This window comes from Cydia pomonella, chromosome 22 (genome assembly GCF_033807575.1).
Source record: "Cydia pomonella isolate Wapato2018A chromosome 22, ilCydPomo1, whole genome shotgun sequence".
NCBI lineage: Eukaryota > Metazoa > Arthropoda > Insecta > Lepidoptera > Tortricidae > Cydia > Cydia pomonella.
This window is the reverse complement of record NC_084724.1, coordinates 8643137-8663230: the sequence shown is the minus strand read 5'-3', so window position 1 is coordinate 8663230 and position 20094 is coordinate 8643137. Positions and strand designations below refer to the sequence as shown.

Sequence of the window (20094 nt, the reverse complement as noted above, 5' to 3'; positions counted from 1 at the left end):
GAAGTTTTTATTAGTTATCTTTTGCCATAACTCTTATTATAGTTCGTGTCATCCACGATGACGCGCAGATTTATCAAATCTAACCTTTAATTCCATGACAATACGAGTTAAGGCAGTTAAGGCACGTGTCTTCGTGAATGACACGATCTATAACGCATATTTACCATAAACAAAACAACATTATGCAGAAAATATATCATGTTTGACAGTATTGATAACTCGGTAGGCCGTGACATAATCGTGACACGCCCAAAGCCGAAGGGTCACAAGTGTCATTGACAATTCGTAATTATTCAGTCAATTTTAAATAAGTTGAAATGTTGCAGGAAGTCAAGATTATTGATAAACAAATACCATAAAGTATTACTTGTTTTTTTTTTTCAATTATATATTTTAATCAGACGACTATTTTTTTCAATCAAACTAAAAAAAAGCCTTGCCGGATTGTGTCTTTTTATATACCTGCTACATATATATCATTGTCAGTTTTAAACGGTTTACGGTTTCTGATAATTAAAATAATGTTCATTCTGTAGCAGAAATAGCTATGCGGTCGAGGTGCCTAGAATTAGAGATTAAGATAAGTTGACAGTGATTTTGATAGCCCAGACTGTGAAAGTGTTATTTAAATGTCATAATTCGATAGAAGTTTGGCGTTTAAAATAACCCTTGCACAGTCTCGGCTATCAAAATCACTGCCAAGTTCGTTTGGTAACTCTAAAATCGTCATCGTGGGTTATTTCGACACCCTTCCTTGGTCCTTCCCAGGAGAGTGTGAGAGGTTTCTTTCGCATCCCTGCTGTGGAGACTGTATCCATTCGCGCCTCACCGTGTGGGGTGGTCATTCGCCGTCATTTTGGAGACGACTGTGCGATCTGGTGTGGGTAGGTACGCTAAAATAATCTGAACACAGCTTTATGTTACGTGAGTAAGCTTATCTATCCACTAAGGCGAAGATGAGAGTCGACATGCGGAAATCAACAATCGGTATTGGTTGTAAGCCACATCTGTTCTCCACTCCTCTGGATTACATCCAATGTTATTCTTCTCTCATCTCCGGTCGTCTCCACCCGATAGAAATAAGGCAGCCTAAGAGCGTGTGTGCATTATTTTGAATACCTCGCCCGCTTATCTGCTCCGCGGGAACAGCATGGTTGTATGTTTATCGCTTGTCACTTTCGCACTTACATACATGTTAGAACGTGACAGGTATGGTGACAGGCGATAAAAATGCCCCATGCTGCCTCCGCTGCTGTATGTACCGTTTTATGCGTAGGTCTTTAAAACGAAAGTTTAGATCCCGCGCGAAACCGCCTTTTCATAAAATCGTAGTCCTCATTTTCCTCTCTGTATAACATTATTGAAAATATTTTGACACAATTTGTTGTATATTAAGCACAGTTTGATTTTTTTAATATAAAAAAAATCGAAAGAAGTCAAACGGGCATAGCTATAGTTAGTATACTTACATCAAGTGATATAAAAATATTTTCCATAATGTCAGTATCCAGAGAGAAAAATAGGGACTACGTTTTTTTGGAGAAGCGGCCGTCCCCTTTCCTCTTAATGTTTATCTTAAATGCCCCGCTTTCATTATTTTCACAAAACGGCGAAACTTCGAACGCGTCAAAAATGTTACTAGCCGTAAATTTTACACTTCAATGACTTCTGTCTCAATTTGAACTCTATTACATGGCGACTGTTCAGTTACGCCTTAATAATATACTTTCTGTATTCACTGTGGCAACACCATGTCACAGTTGACATTCAAATATTCAAAAAATAAACTGTTGCCCTGTCATACAGTTGACAGAGCCAGTGTGTCACGAACCTACCACTAGATCACATCGTTCCGCTATTCTCGTTATTATTTTCGCGTTGACCCAAAGCACTACTACCAGTAACATTATTAGCACATATTTAGTATCAGTGTTGTGTAGCCGAAGGACGCCGTGCACATCCGTGAAGTGGAAAATCCGAGGTCTAAGTTGGATGACTCAAGGTAACGGTTCTAAGCTTACTTCTAGCTTGCGACAAAGGACAGCCGGAATCGCCACCAGCGGTCTTCAGCGGCGACCGACGATTTCACTCCACAACTCCCGGACTGGAAGGTAACTTCGCCCTACACTGTTCTTTTACACTCAAGCTCAACTCAGTAATTTAATTTTATCGCAACACAACTTTCTTGCTCAACCGACCCCTAAATTTCATTCCCTATCGCCCCCCTTTTTCGAACTACAGTCCACTCTCTCGCTATTGAACATTTTGGTCCTTCGAGCCGGATAGTTTGATAAAGTACCTATGGTTTGTCGTTTCTCGTTTTATAGTTGCTTACTCAAATTTGTTTTGTCATCTTTTGCATTAAAAATTTAGGGTAGACTTATTAAAAAGTTCGAGGGTAAGCAAGAAAGTTGGTCGTGTAGTGGTGCTTTAATAAAATCATTCGGTCACTTGTTAATATTGCTGGCAACGTTTTTGATAGTTGTCAAGTATCAACTGTCAGCTGTCAGTGTCAGTCATTGAAGTGTAAGCTAAGGTTATGTTGTATGTCTATGAAGCTAAGTGAATTGCAGTTTGTTTTGAAGTTTTTTTTTGTGTAATAATCGCAGTGTTTTGTGTTTATTAACATGTCGCACGGTGATAAATCTGTCGAGAAAGAGGATGGTGTAGACACGGTAATGATTGCTCGTGACTATCAAGTGATGAGAATAGAGTATTTACAGATGCTATCGGATTCGGAATTAGCTTTATGTGACGAGAATGAATTGTGTACAATTGCAAAGAACTTTCATGAAGCACAAATAAGGCTTCTAAGCAATGCTCCGCGAAGCGAGCACCGCGAGATTTGCTCCCATACCGCGATGTTCGACTCGAAAGTTAGGGCAGTGAGATCGCGGTTGCAGAATGGAAAGCAATCTTTCGCTGGGGCTTCGGCAGGTTCGGGGGCACCACAGCCAGTCTTGCCAAAGTTGCCAAAATTACAAATTAAAGCTTTCGATGGTAAAATTGAAAATTGGGTAACCTTTATACAATTGTTTAACTCGTTAGTAGATAAGCGAACAGACATTGCCCCTGTAGAAAAGTTACACTATTTGCTATCGAGTGTGCAGAATGAGGCGTACGACCTTATAAAGAATTATCCTGTGACCGATGATAATTATAAGGTTGCATATGAAGCGCTGTACAAGCAATATAATAAAATTAGATTAATTGCAACTACATACTATGACAAACTTATACATTGTGAGCCAGTGAAAGCGTCTCGGGCTAGTGACTTACAACGGGTTCATAGGGTTTTTACTGAAAACTTATCGATTTTGAAGGGTTTTGATTTGCCGGACAAAAATTTCTTACTTTTACAATTACTGTGGTCGAAGTTGGATAGGAACACGAAGGAGCAGTTTGAGCTGGAGCATGACTCTGATGATATCCCAGAATATAGTAAGTTGCAGGATTTTATTGAAAGACGACACCGAGCGCTAGATGCTGCTGGGTCAATGGGATTTGTTGCTAGTACTCCTCAGCCTAGTAGTAGTAAGTCTTCGAGTAAGCCAAAAATGGCCTTAGTAGTCTCCGCTCCAATATGTGTGATCTGTGGGCAGGCTCATAGCCTTACATCATGTCCAACTTTTCTTAAATATGACCCCGCTGCTCGATTCAAGTGTGTTAAAGAGAACAAGTTGTGTATTCTGTGTTTGTCGGGGTCTCATTCTGTCAAGACCTGCAAGTCAAAACAGCGGTGTGAGCAGTGTCGGTTCTCCCATCATACACTGTTACATTTTAATAAGGCAAATGTGCCTGTTTCCCCGGCAGTAGGTGTAAATAACTCGCCACCTCCATCAGACACATCAAGTCCGCTGGCAATGGTAGCAAGTAATGTTGCGGCTTCTTCTTTATTCTCAACTGCCAAGGTTTTGGTGAGAAATGCCCAAGGTGACTTAGTAGCGGTAAGGGCTTTGCTTGACTGTGCCAGTGGTTGCAACTTTTTAAGCGAAGCATGTGCACAAAAGCTTGGTCTTCGGGCAGAATATGGGAAGCATTCTGTGACTGGTATCGGTGAAGTGGAGGCTAGGCCCGGTGGCACATTGTCATGTACCGTTTCGCCAAGCCATGGAAGTTCTGATATCTCTATGTCATTGGAGGCTTATTTGTTGCCAAAAATCTGTCCAGAAATGCCAACGGAACAGATTGATGTCTCCTCATGGCAACATATTAGGGGCTTGGAATTAGCCGACCCCTATTGGCACATTCCAGGGCCTGTTGACTTGCTCCTGAATGTCAACATTTTCGCTTCCTCGTTGCGCCCCGGTTTAATCCGTGGGGCCCCTGGCCAGGCGACTGCCCTAAACACCATTTTCGGGTGGATTTTGATGGGTGACGCGGGTGACGGTGCTACGGAGATTTGTCGGTCTCGGTTCCGTGGCAACAGCTGTCAACTGGTCGTGGGCAAGTTGTCAATTGACGACTCTATTAAGAAGTTCTGGGAGTTGGAAGATGTCAGCTCCCCGAACACTGTCATTTTGTCGAAGGAGGATCAGTTGTGCGAGGAATATTTTCTCGCTAACTTTCGTCGCACAGAAGAAGGTAGATTTGTCGTTCCTCTACCTTTTACTGACACTTCCAACAAACCCACTTTCTCGGGCTCTCGGGCCATCGCTCTTAAGAGATTTTCCTCGTTAGAGCGGAAGTTATTGAGTAACTCCGATTTTTACAAAAATTATGTAGCCTTTATGAAGGACTACGAAAGCTGTCGCCACCTTGAGGAATGTGACCCCCCGAAGGTGGATGTGGGGAAGTTCTTCTACATTCCCCATCATGGAGTGTTGAGGCCCTCGTCGACCAGCACTCCTCTTCGGGTCGTATTTGATGCCAGTGCCAAGGACAGCCGAGGCATCTCGCTAAATGACGCGCTACTGCCAGGGCAGAAGCTGCAAAACAACATCTTCCACTTGCTCCTTCGTTTTCGTTGGCATAGTGTTGTCTTCACGGCCGACGTCAAGCAAATGTATAGGCAGATTTTAGTGTCCCCGGAAGATGCTGAATATCAGCGTATCCTTTGGCGTCCGTCTGTCAATGAGCCTGTCCGGGACTATCGACTGCTGACCGTTACATACGGCGTTTCGTCCGCTCCTTACCAAGCTCTCCGAACAATCGCTCAATTGGCCAAGGAATCGGTAGCAGAATACCCTTCCGGTTCAACAGTTCTAGACCGCGACATCTATGTCGATGATGTGGTGTCTGGAGCTGATTCTGTTCAAGAAGCTCGGAGGCTTCGGTCAGAGTTGTCGACAATATTAGCTTCTGGTGGTTTCCATTTACGGAAGTGGACGTCGAACCAACAGGAGTTCTTCGATGGTGTCCCCACCTCAGACCTGTATTCTGAGAACTTTCGGGAGTTTAACTCCATTGGGGACATTTCCCTAAAAATTCTTGGCCTCTCGTGGTTACCTCAAGGGGACGACTTTACCTTTCAGGTGGCTGTCGAAGATCGTCGGTGCACTAAACGTACCATTCTCTCGGAGATTGCTCGGATCTTTGACCCTCTAGGCCTCCTATCACCAGTAACATTCTTCGCGAAATATCTTATGCAGTTGCTCTGGGTCTCAGGTGTCTCGTGGGATGACGACGCGCCAGAGAACCTTGCCTCCGACTGGCAAGAGTTCAAAGCGCAGCTGCCCTCGTTGAGATCCGTGTCAGTCCCGCGCCGAATGGTCAAGGATTTTGTCTCGCTCGAAGTCCACGGGTTCTGCGATGCCTCAGAGCGAGGATTTTGCGCGGTGATCTACATTCGAACGTCGGGTGAGAACGGAACGCGGTACGTCCAGCTGGTTTGTGGTAAATCTAAAGTGGCCCCTCTTCGTAAGTTGTCCATACCACGTTTGGAATTGCTGGCCGCAGTTCTGCTTGCAGATTTAGTAGCGTCGGTCGCAGAGGCTCTAGAGCCTCTCCACAAAATCGATAAGGTTTATGCATGGTCTGATTCCAGCGTTGCGTTGACTTGGATAAAGTCTTGCCCCTCCAAGTGGAAAACCTTCGTGGCTAACCGGGTAAGTCACATCCAGGAGATTATCCCTCCTGATTGTTGGCGACACGTTAGGACTGGCGACAATCCAGCCGACTGTGGGTCGCGAGGGCTTTTGCCGGACGACCTGGTCCACCATAGTAACTGGTGGAAGGGTCCATCTTGGCTCGTGCTGGACAAGTCTGACTGGCCTAAACCAACGTTGTCAGTCGACGTGGATGTCCTACACGAAGAGCGCAAGGTGATTGTCCTCTCCGTCTCAGTGCAGGAGACGTGGACTGACAACTTAATAAACAAATTCTCGGCGCTGAGGACACTCCAACGTGTCCTCGCATATTGTCGTCGTTTCGTGCACAACGTGAGAAATAAAAGGACGTCTAACAACCTGTTGGATGGCCCTTTAACACCCCTGGAAATAAAACAGGCTCTAATGTTTCTCGTGGGCTTTGTGCAACAATGCCATTTTGCTTCGGAGATCGAGAAGGTGAAGAACAATCTTTCGAACTCCCTCCCGAAGTCATTCAAAAAACTGTCCCCATTCCTCGATGACGCGGGTCTCTTGAGGGTGGGCGGACGCCTGTCGCGAACCTCTCTCGAGTTTGATGTTAAACATCCCCTTTTACTACCTCGCGACAGTCGGCTAACCTCCCTTTTGATTGACGAGTATCATAAGCGTTTCATGCATCCAGGCGTCCAAACGCTTCAGAATTTGCTATCGCAGCATTTCTGGATACTGTCCCCGAAGCGAGCTATCTACGCAGTCACGTCGAAATGCATGAAATGCTTCCGTGTCCGACCACTCGGTGCTCCAGCGCCCTTCATGGGTGATTTGCCATCTTATAGGGTGGCTCAGCTCAAGGCGTTCTTGAGTGCTGCTGTCGACTTCGGAGGACCTTTCGACATAGCCCTGGGTCGCGGACGGGGAAACAAAACTTACAAGGGTTATATTTGCGTCTTCGTCTGCACCTCGACAAAGGCCATACACACGGAGCTCGTCACTGAACTGTCCTCAGACGCGTTTCTCGCCGCGCTTCGACGCTTCGTCGCACGTCGTGGTCGGTGTAATAGATTGGTGTCCGACCAGGGGAAGAATTTCGTCGGTGCGAGCAACATTTTGCAACGTCTAGTAGGAGATGCTGCTACGCATAGCGAGATTAAATTCGAATTTAATCCGCCAGGCAGCCCTCACTTTTCAGGTCTCGCGGAGGCCGGTATCAAGGCTGTAAAAACACACTTGTCGCGTGTCGTCGGGAACCAAAGGTTAACATATGAGGAATTTTCGACGATCTTAGCCCAAGTCGAGGCTTTACTCAACTCAAGGCCACTCACTCCACTCAGCACTGATCCCAACGACCTGTCGGCCTTGACACCGGGTCATTTCCTCACCACGGAACCCTTATCGGTCGTGCCTGAGGAAGACTTCTCAGACGTTCGGGTTAGCCCTCTCCAACGCTGGAAGTTGCTTCAGAAGATGCACCAGGACTTCTGGAACAAATGGTCGAAGGAGTATATGCATACTCTCCAGCAGCGGATGAAGTGGCATGACAGACATCCTAACGTCGAAGTTGGCGCACTTGTGCTCGTTGTGAACGAGCAGACGAGCCCAATGAAGTGGCCACTGGGTCGCATTATCGATACACATCCCGGGTCCGACGGGATCTGTCGTGTGGTTACTGTGCGCACTGCCACAGGGTTGTACAAACGACCTGTGGTCAAGCTGTGTCCACTACCTGCGTAGTCACTTTAGTGCGCTACATTTGTGTTGTCCATTCCTCGTTTAGTTTTAATATTATCGTACTCGTTCCACTTTCATTGTTCTTTTTCGCTTAGTCAAAATACTAGTGTATTTTGGTGGGCGGAATGTTCAGTTACGCCTTAATAATATACTTTCTGTATTCACTGTGGCAACACCATGTCACAGTTGACATTCAAATATTCAAAAAATAAACTGTTGCCCTGTCATACAGTTGACAGAGCCAGTGTGTCACGAACCTACCACTAGATCACATCGTTCCGCTATTCTCGTTATTATTTTCGCGTTGACCCAAAGCACTACTACCAGTAACATTATTAGCACATATTTAGTATCAGTGTTGTGTAGCCGAAGGACGCCGTGCACATCCGTGAAGTGGAAAATCCGAGGTCTAAGTTGGATGACTCAAGGTAACGGTTCTAAGCTTACTTCTAGCTTGCGACAAAGGACAGCCGGAATCGCCACCAGCGGTCTTCAGCGGCGACCGACGATTTCACTCCACAACTCCCGGACTGGAAGGTAACTTCGCCCTACACTGTTCTTTTACACTCAAGCTCAACTCAGTAATTTAATTTTATCGCAACACAACTTTCTTGCTCAACCGACCCCTAAATTTCATTCCCTATCGCCCCCCTTTTTCGAACTACAGTCCACTCTCTCGCTATTGAACAACAAACGTCGTTTTTGACTTAGCTTTTTAAAATTGATAGTAAAGGGATACGATACATTTGCGGCACTTTGAATCGTATCAAAAGAAAGCCGATTTGGATTCCACTCACACGAGCAAAGCCGCACGAACGTATTATATTCGAGCAAATGTGAAAAGGGAGCGTGTGGGGCATCCTTAAGCGTCGCGTTCACTTTCCTGTTTATTGGCTGTTTTAAATATGTGACGTACGCTTAAGTGTTTGATTTAGAAAACGAAATGCCGTTAACGATTCTCATATAATCTTTAAGTTAGGCGGACTTTTGTTTAATATAATTAATACAATAGGACAAATGTCAAATAAAATCCCCTCCCTCCCTTCTATATCATTAAAAAACCGGACAAATGTGAGTGGGACTCATCGACCGACGGTTCCGTACAAATTTAATATTATTTTTAATTTTTTACAGATTTATAGTTTTCAGATTTTCGCCTGTATTTGTAGTGAAAGACGATATAACTTGCCAAAATTCATAGTTTTCGGTCAACGGGAAATACCCAATAAACTTTGATTCCCTTGAGAGTGTCAAATTTTCCATTTTCAGCGGCAAAAACGGCCGTATCTTTTTTTTACGTAAACTTAGAAGTTAAATTTTTTCACAGGTTCAAGGGACCTTATATGTATATGGTTTTAATTTCAACTCGATACCTCAACGCGTTCCCGAGATAAAGGATCTTCACAGACAGACAGACGGACGGACAACAAAGTGATCCTATAAGGGTTCCGTGTTTTCCTTTTGAGGTCCGTACCCTAAAAAATTTTTTAGTTTATACGGTTAATTTTAGTGGTCTCGTTTTCATGTCCAATGTTTTGATGTTTGACCCAGAGGAACCGCCATCTTGAAAAGTGCATTACATGCTGGATTAATTCGCGTATTACTTTGAACCTACGCACTCTATGTAAATATGGTCTCAAACATAAAAGCTTATTTAATTCAACACAAAAAATAGGTACTACACTTTTGAGGAAAAAAATAAACTCATTTGAGAAAACACTTCACACTTCAGTGCATGACTACTATTTTGAGTTTCTTCATAATAACCAATTGAAGTCTAGCTGAAGTCTGTCAAAATGTATCTTCCCCCACGGAAACCCCCGGGGGGTTCACCCCGTTATTCAACACTCTTATTTTCGCTCAGATATGTTTTCAAAGTATATATTGTGTATAACCAATTTTAGTGAATTTTGCACGGTAATTGCTACAGTTTTTGCAAGCCTCAATAATAAATGCACGGATAAAAAAGGTCTTGAAACAAGGAATATTATTTAATACTTTCAAGATTTTAAAGTATAAGTAAACTCAAAAATGTTTTCGGTCAAGAAATGAAATGTCTTTTATTATAGGACCAAGTATACTACTTTTTGTATCAAATAACAAATTATCAAATAAAAAAGCACAGTTTTAATTCAGTGTATATATTGTAAAAAAAAACCAAGTAAAAACAATCATGTCACAAGGCTTCCAATCTTGAATATTGAGTTTTTATATATTTTTTTCCGTGTGCCCTTTTCATTTCATATCTGAGTGAATCACTTAGTGTCTATGACACAAATCAGGCTTTTCCGCCATACAATTGATCTCCCATCAATCTTGGGTTTAAATGTTTGTCATCAAGAAGAACTTAATTTATATGTATTTTGTAGGCTTTTACGACGTTTTGCCTGGAGACCCCTCGTTAGACGGATTAAGGTGTGAATGAACTGTCTTTATTATTTTATTATAATCGTAAAGAACAGCAAGGTTGAAACAAGGTTTGGTTTTAAACCGCTGTGGCTTTAGAAAGACCATCTTCAAACACTGTAAAACACTGACTTACTTTATGTGTTAGGTTGATATACAAAAAAAGTAAGTCGTTTGTTGCTTAACATGGTTGTCTTATATTTTCTTTATGAATAATTAATATTAATATTGGTAGATTTTTTGCTTACGCTACGCTAACTATTTGCTAATATGGCAATCCCTACTATAATATTATAAATGCCAAGTAACTGTCTGCCTGTTACCCCTTCAAACGGCTTAAACCACTGAACCAATTTAGATGAAATTTGGTATGTAGATAGCTTGACGCCCGGGAAAGAACCTGACGGAGTTTTTATTAATCGTCATCATTGTTCCAAATGAACAAACGATGTCGCGTTATTTCTGTTTAGTTATCATATTTTTTTCTCATTTCCAATTTGTTGTTTAAACACAGTTTTTGCAATTTGTACAGATTCATAGTTTATACTGTATGCTTATGCTTCTATACGCTTCCATAAATACTTTGACAAAGAATTTTTAGGAATATTTTTCTTACTTACACATCTTTTTTTAAATGTCATTAAACATTAAAAATACAAACTAAAACAAAAGAATATACCTCTTATAGCTTTGATACACAGACGTATTTTAGGGTCACCTGTAATTTTGGGCCGCAGCGCGTTCGCTAGATCTGGACACACCTCTATAATAAAAGAAAACTAGTCTCAAAATCATTACGCAACAGAAGTCAGTCTCGTGATCATTAATGTCATTACGTCCAAAACAGAGATTTTCGAAACACTACGATGCGAATCGCAATACAAATGATGAACTTCAATACCAAAAACAATGAGCCTAGAATCGGCAGTGTCGTAAACTCGGACGTGTCGTAATGGACACAAAGAGTTCGCTGTTCACACGAGCGTTTGGTAACGAAACTGGTCTTTTGTTTAATGCAACTCTTCGTTTTAGTGCTACTGGCGGGGTTTTCATTATTATAAAGATATCTAGGTTTTATATGCTTGAAGCGGCCCGGCGACGGTCAATCGTGAAATCACATAAGGTTGTCAATCGCAGTTACGTGGTGACGTGCCAAACGCCTATTCACATACGCAATTGAAAACTTCGATATCATTGAAATCGCTTTTTATTATAAACTTCTATTTAACTTGCAATGTAATGCATTGCAATGTCCGGGTCAAATCTTGCAAGTTAAATTTGACCCACTTCCCGGTTTCCGATGAAGCTGAAAATTTTCTACATATGTAAGTCGGGTGACAATACAAATATTATGGTACCATCGAGCTGATCTGATGATGGACACAGGAGGTGGCCATAGGAACTCTGTGATTAAACAACGCAACCTAATTGTGTTTGGAGTTTTTTTAATTGTCTCGATGAGTAGGTATTAGTTGCCTGTGGAAAGAAAAGTACAGTCAGCGATAAAAGCTTGTACCAAAACCTTATTAAAATAAAATATTTTATTTCAGACAGAGTCCATCTTACAATTAAAAAATACAAAATATTAATTTAACAGAAGTATGAATTAGTATATAGGGGAATAATATAGTTACAATAATGTCGCATTTTCCTGACGTTGTATAGAATGTCGAGATAACTTATTAAGACAGCTTATTATGAGAACTGGATTTTGACATAAATGGGATCAATCTGTAAGTATATTGTGTACTTTGAAACAAAAAAATAATTTTCTAAATAGCTTGAGAAATGGCGGAGTTCTGAGGCAACAAACATAAAAAAACATCCTCCTTTTGAAACTTTGAAGTCGATTAATAAAACAGAGATATCATGAGCCAGTATAATTTTATTCTAGGCAATCCAGTGTTGTATGAAAGAGAGAATTCAATTCTCACAATACCCCAAGGCAAACTTTATTACGTACAAAGTAAACATATTTTATGTTTAGATCCTATTTGATATTTATAAACTTCCGACAGTACTTCCGCATGGAGCGATTATCGCGTTTTAGGAGTCGCTAGTTATTTATTAGAATAGCGATGATCAATACATTTGTGATTAATTTTGAAGATTATGTTTATTCATTATGGGCTTGCTTGTTATTATAGAATGTATAACTTTGCTAGCGTTTTTACGAGTAGGTATAAAGATAAAATATTTAAAAGTAAGAATAAGCATTTACTTAGTGACAATATCAACTTTTAATTAGTTTTTAAATCAAAGAAAAAATTCGCCGTTCCGGCATGACTCTAATTTGTGACCTTTTGAAATCGCTCTTAACCAACTGAGTTATCTAAGCTTACTAGAAGCGTGCGATATTTTCCATTCCCTCCTTTTTGTTTATACACCTTTGGGATGTGATAGCGACATCTAGTGATTAGAATCTCACAAATCCACTAGTTTTTAGGATTTCTGACTTCAACAGGTAAAACGGAACCATTCTAGGATCACTTTGTTGTACGTTCGGTGACGGACGGACGTCCGTCAGTCCGTCAGTTCGTGTCTGTCTGTCTTTCAAGGCTCTATATCTCGGGAACGCGTTGAGGTATCGAGTTGAAATTAAAACCATATACTCAGGTCTACGGTCCCTTGAAGCTGTGAAAAAATCAAACTTCTAAGTTAACGTAAAAAAAGGTACGATCCATTCATGCCACAAATACCGTATATTTCGACACTTTCAATGGAATCACAATTTATATTGTACTTCCCGTTGACCTAGAACTATGAAACTTGGAAAGTAATATCATCTTATACTACAAATACAGGGAAAAATCTCAAAACTATAAATTTGAACGGAACCCTCGGTGGGTGAGTCCGACTCGCACTTGTCTGATTTTTTATTCTTTCTCAAAACTCAGTATCCGTAGGTATCTTTAATTCATTATCTCGCTCTCACACGACGTTTCGACGCCGTACGAAATTGCGTTACTTTTTATCCTGAAAACAATATCAGTAATTGGATAAGGTCCTTTTGTCCAATTTAAACTGTTGCTAAGCTGCGCGGAACCCTTTTTTGCAGCACCTGGTCATTGACAATTAGGGTTGGCTCTTTTGGTAACCGGGCAGTGTTAATTGGCGATCTTCGGTCTTCTGTAATGTTTGACTTGCAAAATTGATACAAATGAAAAGTTAATCCAGGCCATAATAACAGACGTAAGTTTTAAATAAATAATTAAGTATAATTAAATATATTATAGAGACATTCCTATACAAATTGACTTAGTCCCACGGTAAGCTCAAGAAGGCTTGTATTGTGGGTACACAGACAACGAGATATATAATATTAAAAATAATAACCGGTCAAGAGCATGTCGGGCCACGCTCAGTGTAGGGTTCCGTAGTTACTCTTCCGTCACAATAAGCTAAACTGGAGCTTAAATTATAGTAAATTGTTAACCAAGGGATGAAACGGTACCTTTCACCCGAGTTAAACAAATAGGCAAATTTGCATAATCAGTACCTAATTAAAGTAAGTCTTTTTACTATGAAGGAAAAACTTTTTGCGATAACTCAAAAACAGCTAAACTGATCATGTCCGCTATAGTTTTCATTTAATGTCTTTCTTAAGCTCTACTTTCACGATTTTTTTCATATTTTTTTGACCTATGGTTCAAAAGTTAGAGGGGGGGGGACATATTTTTTTTTTCGTTCGGAGCGATTATCTCCGAATATATTCACTTTATCAAAAAATGTTTCTTAAAAACCCCTATTAGTTTTGAAAGACCTTTCCAACGATACCACACACTCTAGGGTTGAAGCGAAAAAAAAATTTCACCCCCACTTTACGTGTAGGGGAGGTACCCTAAAAAAAATTAAATTTTTAGATTTTATTGTACGACTTTGTCGGCTTTATTGATTTATACATCCATGCCAAATTTCAGCTTTCTAGCACTAACGACCACGGAGCAAAGCCTCGGACAGACAGACAGACAGACAGACAGACGGACATGGCGAAGCTATAAGGGTTCCTAGTTGACTACGGAACCCTAAAAACACACACATAGAAAACATCCATGACTCAGGATCTCAGGAACAAATACTTGTGCTCATCACACAAATACATGCCCTGATCGGGATTCAAACCCAGGACCATCGCCTTCATAGGCTCACTACCCACTAGGCCAGACCGGGCGTCAAGTAAGTGTCTAATTACGATTAAATTTGTAACTTAAGCGTATTTTTAACAAATATAGTAAAACTTATCGTTGGCAACCCTACAACGGAAAACACCTGGTCGGCCATATTTTAATATTTGGTCCCGCGGGCTTCCGAGAAGACTGTGCTGCGCGTGCGTCGACCCCGGCCGGGAAATTAGCATAGAGAATTATTGCCGGCTAAGAAGGATTGACGTAGCTAGTTGTTGCTTAGTTTAATGTTCTTTTTCTTGACAGAGTTGGTCATAGTTCATTTTATCGCTTCAAACATATATTTATATTGTATTATTCGGCTTTGGCAGACTGTGGTTGTCAAAGTGTTGCACTTTTAATCGCCTTTGTCATTTCGGCGAACACTATAAGTCAACATAAGCGCTGTATAGCGCTTTTGGCTTTATAGGCACAACAATTCACGCACATTTTTGATATTTAAACTTAAGTCACTTAATTATCGAAGCGCCACTAGCAGCATCCCACTAACCCGGGGTTAACCGGTTAAATCGTTAACTCAATGTCAAATTGTACTAGTAACCATGGTAACTCTAGGTTTAACCGGTTAATCTCGGGTTAATGGGATGGTGCAAGTGGCCCTAATTATTTTAAATTTACTATATCTTCCGATACGTACTTTCTATATACGTACACACAAAACTTACTGTTTAAAATTTCTCAATACAATAACGAACATATCAATTCTTTCATCCCGCTTATCGGCGTTCGAAGGCCGAGTCGTGGGTCCATTCACCAACGAACGTGACAACGAGAAAAACTCGCTATCGATCGATATAATAGTGATAAGAGAAGTGAGGTATATCGGACATGACATATTTCCGCTGACGGTGATTAATGTTAATTTGGTACAGTCAGTTGCAATAAAATCTTATGCAATCAACCAACGTAGTCGTTATGATGGTAATGGTTTTAAACTACGAACAGCGAAGATATTTTTGTTATTGACCGTTTGAGGTAGCTTTGCGTATTTGTTATTCTAGAAGTATGTTGTATGTTAGTTAAATGTAATAAAAACGAACGTACCCTTGACAGTGTACAATTGAGAATGAAACTGACATGGAATTACAAAAATACGAATACTTATGGAAGTCAATTTGTGTGACACAAACATAAGCCAGGAGCATATATTATGTTATATTTACATATGATTCGGTCAAATTATGTTTTTTGAAAAACGAATTATATCCATATTGAAACTAATTAAGTATGATACCTTTGGGTATGGTGCTTGACGCACACTAGCGAGTCATCCCCTCCCCCCGGTTCCCCCCTGTCCCGGTTGACAATTTATTTTTTATTTTTTGTGAAAAGTATACAATTCACGAATAAAGTGTGATTAAAAGAAGTAATCTTTATTAAATTCTTAACAAAAAAGGATACATAATTTTTTTTATGATGCACCATTTTCATGTTATAGCTAGATGGAATTAGATAAAGTTTTGAATGCTAAAGCCCCCAATACCCAAAAGTATCATGCTTCACTTGTTTCAAGTTGGATATAATATTCCCCATACATATTAGATCATAAATTGACCGAATCACATGTTTGGGTAACACAGATGTTTGTCGTATAGGTGCCTTAAAGTTCAACGAATTCAAAGACGTCACAAATTATGAATGAATTGTGTTTGTGTTATGATAATCGTACCATTTTTATTGGTAATCGCCAATTTTGGAAACATCATTAAGAAAGAACGAAATGTTAGGCATTTTTATCGATAAACGATATTATTAGATGGTCAAATGATATTTACGATAACTGTTTTATCGCAAAACGATCTCAGCCCAAAAAGGTTTTAATGACAAATAAAGATTAATAGCATTTAACTTTTAATTCGTGTGAGGCCATTAATATGGTGAATAAGGTGTTTAACGATCTGTCAAATCCATTTTGTGGTGTTACTATAGGAGTTAAATGCGATTTGTCAAATTTAGAAGTATCACGAACTATTAGATGGTTCCCTTCTAAGTTTACTATGAACTATATCTTATGATATATAATCATCGGTGGACCAACCACTCTACACTTAGTATTGAGACCCACCAGGGGTATATAAGGGCATTGATCTACTAGGATTTTTATCTGGATTATAAAAGGATGTCTGTGAGTCTAGGAGCCGTATTCAGGTTCCTAAATTATGATTTTGTTTCGATATTAATTTTAGCACATATAGAGAAGATTAATATCATGTTGTCTTCTTCTTCTTTTAAAATATGGCTTCCATCAAATCTATGATGATTTTGCCAATGTCAAGTTTCGTTGTAAGTTTTAAGTGTGCTCGTAGAGCATGACGTTGTTCGGTAGTTGCTTTTAGTAAAGAGATAGCTGGACTTTACTAAAAGCCACGATGGATTGCCGGATGTTGATTAAAACATGGTTAAACGCGTTTCAAGATTAGTTTTTCATTAACTGCACACTTCCACGATAGTTCACTGCATAATAAGCAATCAATACTACACTTTGAACAACATAAATGAGCAAAACACAAAAAAATATTCTCGAGACGTCTTCGCCATCTTGAATCTCAACGACAACCCTATATATATCATGTTGTCTATACCTGAATACGGCAGGTCTGCGTTCTGTATTTGACTAAAAATTACTAGCGGAAATGAAACAATAGGTTTTATCCCAAGTCCCGAGTTCCTTTTAAAAGGAGTTTTGAACTACAATCGAATTTTGAACTACATAATAATGGTATAGTTTAAAACTTAGGTCTAATGAGTAATGAGACATAAATTATAACTTTAATTGTTTTACCTACATATTATTATTAATAGCCAACATGGTGTCCTACTACTGCTGGGTCTCAACCCTAGATCTCCATCAGTCTCGGTTTTGAGGAATCTCCGGTTAGCCGTTGAGATACGCCAGGTCATCCCGCCATCTCCACCTGGGTCTGCCAGCTCCTCGCCCATCTTGCGGCACCCACACCGTGCCTATTTTACCTACATATTAGTATAATAGTACCGTTATATTAGATGACGGGACGATGTGAATCAAAAGAAGATTACAAAAAGCCTTAAACTACTAATCTGCCAAACTGCAGAAAGAAAGTTTGCTAACAAAAAAGTACCTAACAATATTTTTGTTACAGTTCCAACATGGAGCCGACGCGCAGCTCGCCGTACTGGTTGTCGACCTTCGTGCTTCTCTGCTCCTTCCTCTCCACACAATCGCTCAACACTAAGGTAAGCTATCTCTCCCTCCTGTCGTCGAACGAAAATAAAGGGGCCCACTGATTAACAGTCCGCCGGACGGTATCGGCCTGTCAGAACAAAAAGTGGACAGTACCGAACAACTGACAGGCCGATAGCGTCCGGCGGACTGTTAATCAGTGGGCCCCTTTTAGACGCTAAGCATGAGGAATTTTGTACATTAACCTGCCTGTTCCTTTCTCTATCGCACACACATAATTAGGCATATTGCTGTCCCGCCTATTGCCTATTATACCGGCGGTCAATGCCATTGTGCGAACGGGGACAGAGATATATTGGATTGGAAATAGCGGGATGTACGGAATTATTCGTGTTTAGCGTCCTAACTTTATACTAAGGTAAGCTATGTTTCTTTCCTCTCATTGTTATGTGATGACATACAGTCGCCATAAGATTTATCGGAGCGGCCGTGGTGCTCAAAAATATCTGCACACGCATTTTAACGCCTTGACAATAGACGCGTGTTCAGATATTTGTGAGCTCCTTGGCCGCTTCTTTTGATTGGTTCCGTGTTACACAGCGAAAAATGATCCATGGTTTAAAACTTCAGAAAAAAATGCGCGGGAATCGTCTTGTCATTTTGACAAATGACCTCACATTAGCCGTTGCAAACGGAACTATTCGAACAATGCTAGTGATAATCGATGATAACTTTGCAATCGTTATATCGCATAGCGTTATCCAATTTTGTGTCTTAAAACAAAAGTGTTAAGGTGTTAAATAGATATTGGATTTTAAGTAGATAGTGCGTTTTAAAGTTCTATTGCCGCGTTTTCAGCGTTTTTTTTTCGGAAGTCCGCGGGCTATCGTATACATAATGCATTACCGCATTGCTTTCACTACGCTCTTGCAGGCGCTGAGATGTTTTGCAAATTTGCAAATGGACGTCGACAACATACGAAAATTCCTTGCGTTTCTGTGATTTATGCTAATTCTAATGGTAGGCAGTTTGTGAGTTGAAAAGGCGGGAAGTCGGTTGATGACTAGTGATGAGTCTTAAGGCTTCTACACACGTTGCAACAAATGGCATGCGATTTTAGATAATTGCTGACTAAGTAGTAGCCTCGAATTGAGTCGGTCGACCTCAGCTTGCAGCGTCTCGCTTTTAGCTCGTTTCATAAACCCACACTCGTATTTTAATGCTTTTCATTATGGAGCAGTCACATAAACTACTATTTAATATTCATAGGCATAGTTTTTTACATTCTTCTACACATACCCTCGCAACATACTTTTTATATCTCCTTATTATTGGATAAATTCTCACGCTGATTTTCCCATTCACGAAGATTTTCCATCTATTATCTATGACTGTAAACCACAGACTAGAAAACAAATATACATTTGCCGTTCACAACTACTGTCACTGGCCAGTAATATACCATGCTGCCATATGATGACGTGTCTAGTAAGATTACTCTGTGGCTAAGGTAACTTTGTTCTGTAATAATTGATGAGTTCAACTTGAAATTTATGGAGATTTTGTTCGTTTTATAGCTAGTCACTAGTCGGTATAAATTTTGAACAGATGGCGGACGGCAATAGTTTTTATGGTTTCGGTTTATTAATGAGTGGTATTATGGTTCATTTGGGACATTCGTCAAGTGTATGCTTCTGCTAACGGTCCGATAGGGTTAACCGTACTGCAAGTACCTATATAAATAATTTTTTTTTCTGTTATTGTCAAATAGGTTCAGGTTTTCTGAACGGCTCATATCTGGGAGACAGAGCTTTTGCTTAGAAAACATATAAAAACTCAAAAATGCGCGTTTTCCCAGAGATAAGACCTAGCCTAGCTAGATCAATTTTCGCCCCCGAAAACCCCCATGTAGCAAATTTCATCGAAATCGTTAGAGCCGTTTCCGAGATACCCGAAATATATACATATACATATATACAAGAATGTTTCGTTTAAAGGTGTAAGATTTTTATTTTGCTGCAGTATTTTTCGCTAAAATTCGATTCGATTTGGTGGCGATACCCGCCATATAAATTCACTGCCATTATGTACAATATAAGCACAATTTTATTGTATATGTGCTGTGTACAAAATCATCCTCTGAGTAACAAAAACGTACCTATGTCATTGTAACTTAACGTGAAATTACATTTTTTTTTTATCCAAAATTGGGATTTCGTACTTATTGTCTTGCCTCTTATCAAAATCTGATGAAAAATAACCTACAACATGATAAAAATGACTTCTTTTAACCTACACCATCGTAAATATCGACGGAGTTTTATAATAGAAATCACACCAAAAAAAAAAACTATGACTAAAAAGACACATCGGCGGAATGTATTACTTAAATAAAATACTGTCGAGGAGATTTAGTTCGTGGTTTTGTAGAGATATTTGTTATTTCGCGAATTGCGTCATAGAAAAATACCACAGATAAAAATTCAATTTAAACCTTGAACTCTTTATGGATGCCGAAATAAAGGAAATGTAATTGACGATGGATTTATGAGTTGTCGCGTTGAGTGACCGTTTTATACAGGTTGCC

At 40.1% G+C, this 20094-nt stretch overlaps 2 protein-coding genes across 6 annotated transcripts in view; both read left to right on the top strand.

The window, feature by feature from the left end:
- LOC133530113 (A disintegrin and metalloproteinase with thrombospondin motifs like) overlaps positions 1–20094 on the top strand; it is a 229442-nt gene that overhangs the window by 85690 nt on the left and 123658 nt on the right. For all 5 annotated transcript variants that reach the window (XM_061867953.1, XM_061867949.1, XM_061867952.1 and 2 more), the window contains exon 2: positions 17467–17560. In XM_061867953.1, coding sequence (XP_061723937.1) covers positions 17474–17560 — 87 coding nt within the window. In that variant the 5' untranslated portion in view covers positions 17467–17473. The remainder of the gene's footprint in view (positions 1–17466; positions 17561–20094) is intronic.
- Positions 4173–7760, top strand: LOC133530415 (uncharacterized). The gene has a single exon (XM_061868324.1). It carries the CDS (start codon positions 4173–4175, stop codon positions 7758–7760), a length of 3588 nt encoding a protein of 1195 aa, XP_061724308.1.

What these genes read in the sequence shown, in the direction of transcription:
- LOC133530415 (XM_061868324.1), top strand. Translation starts at nt 4,173, where the DNA reads ATGCCAACGGAACAGATTGATGTCTCCTCATGGCAACATATTAGGGGC.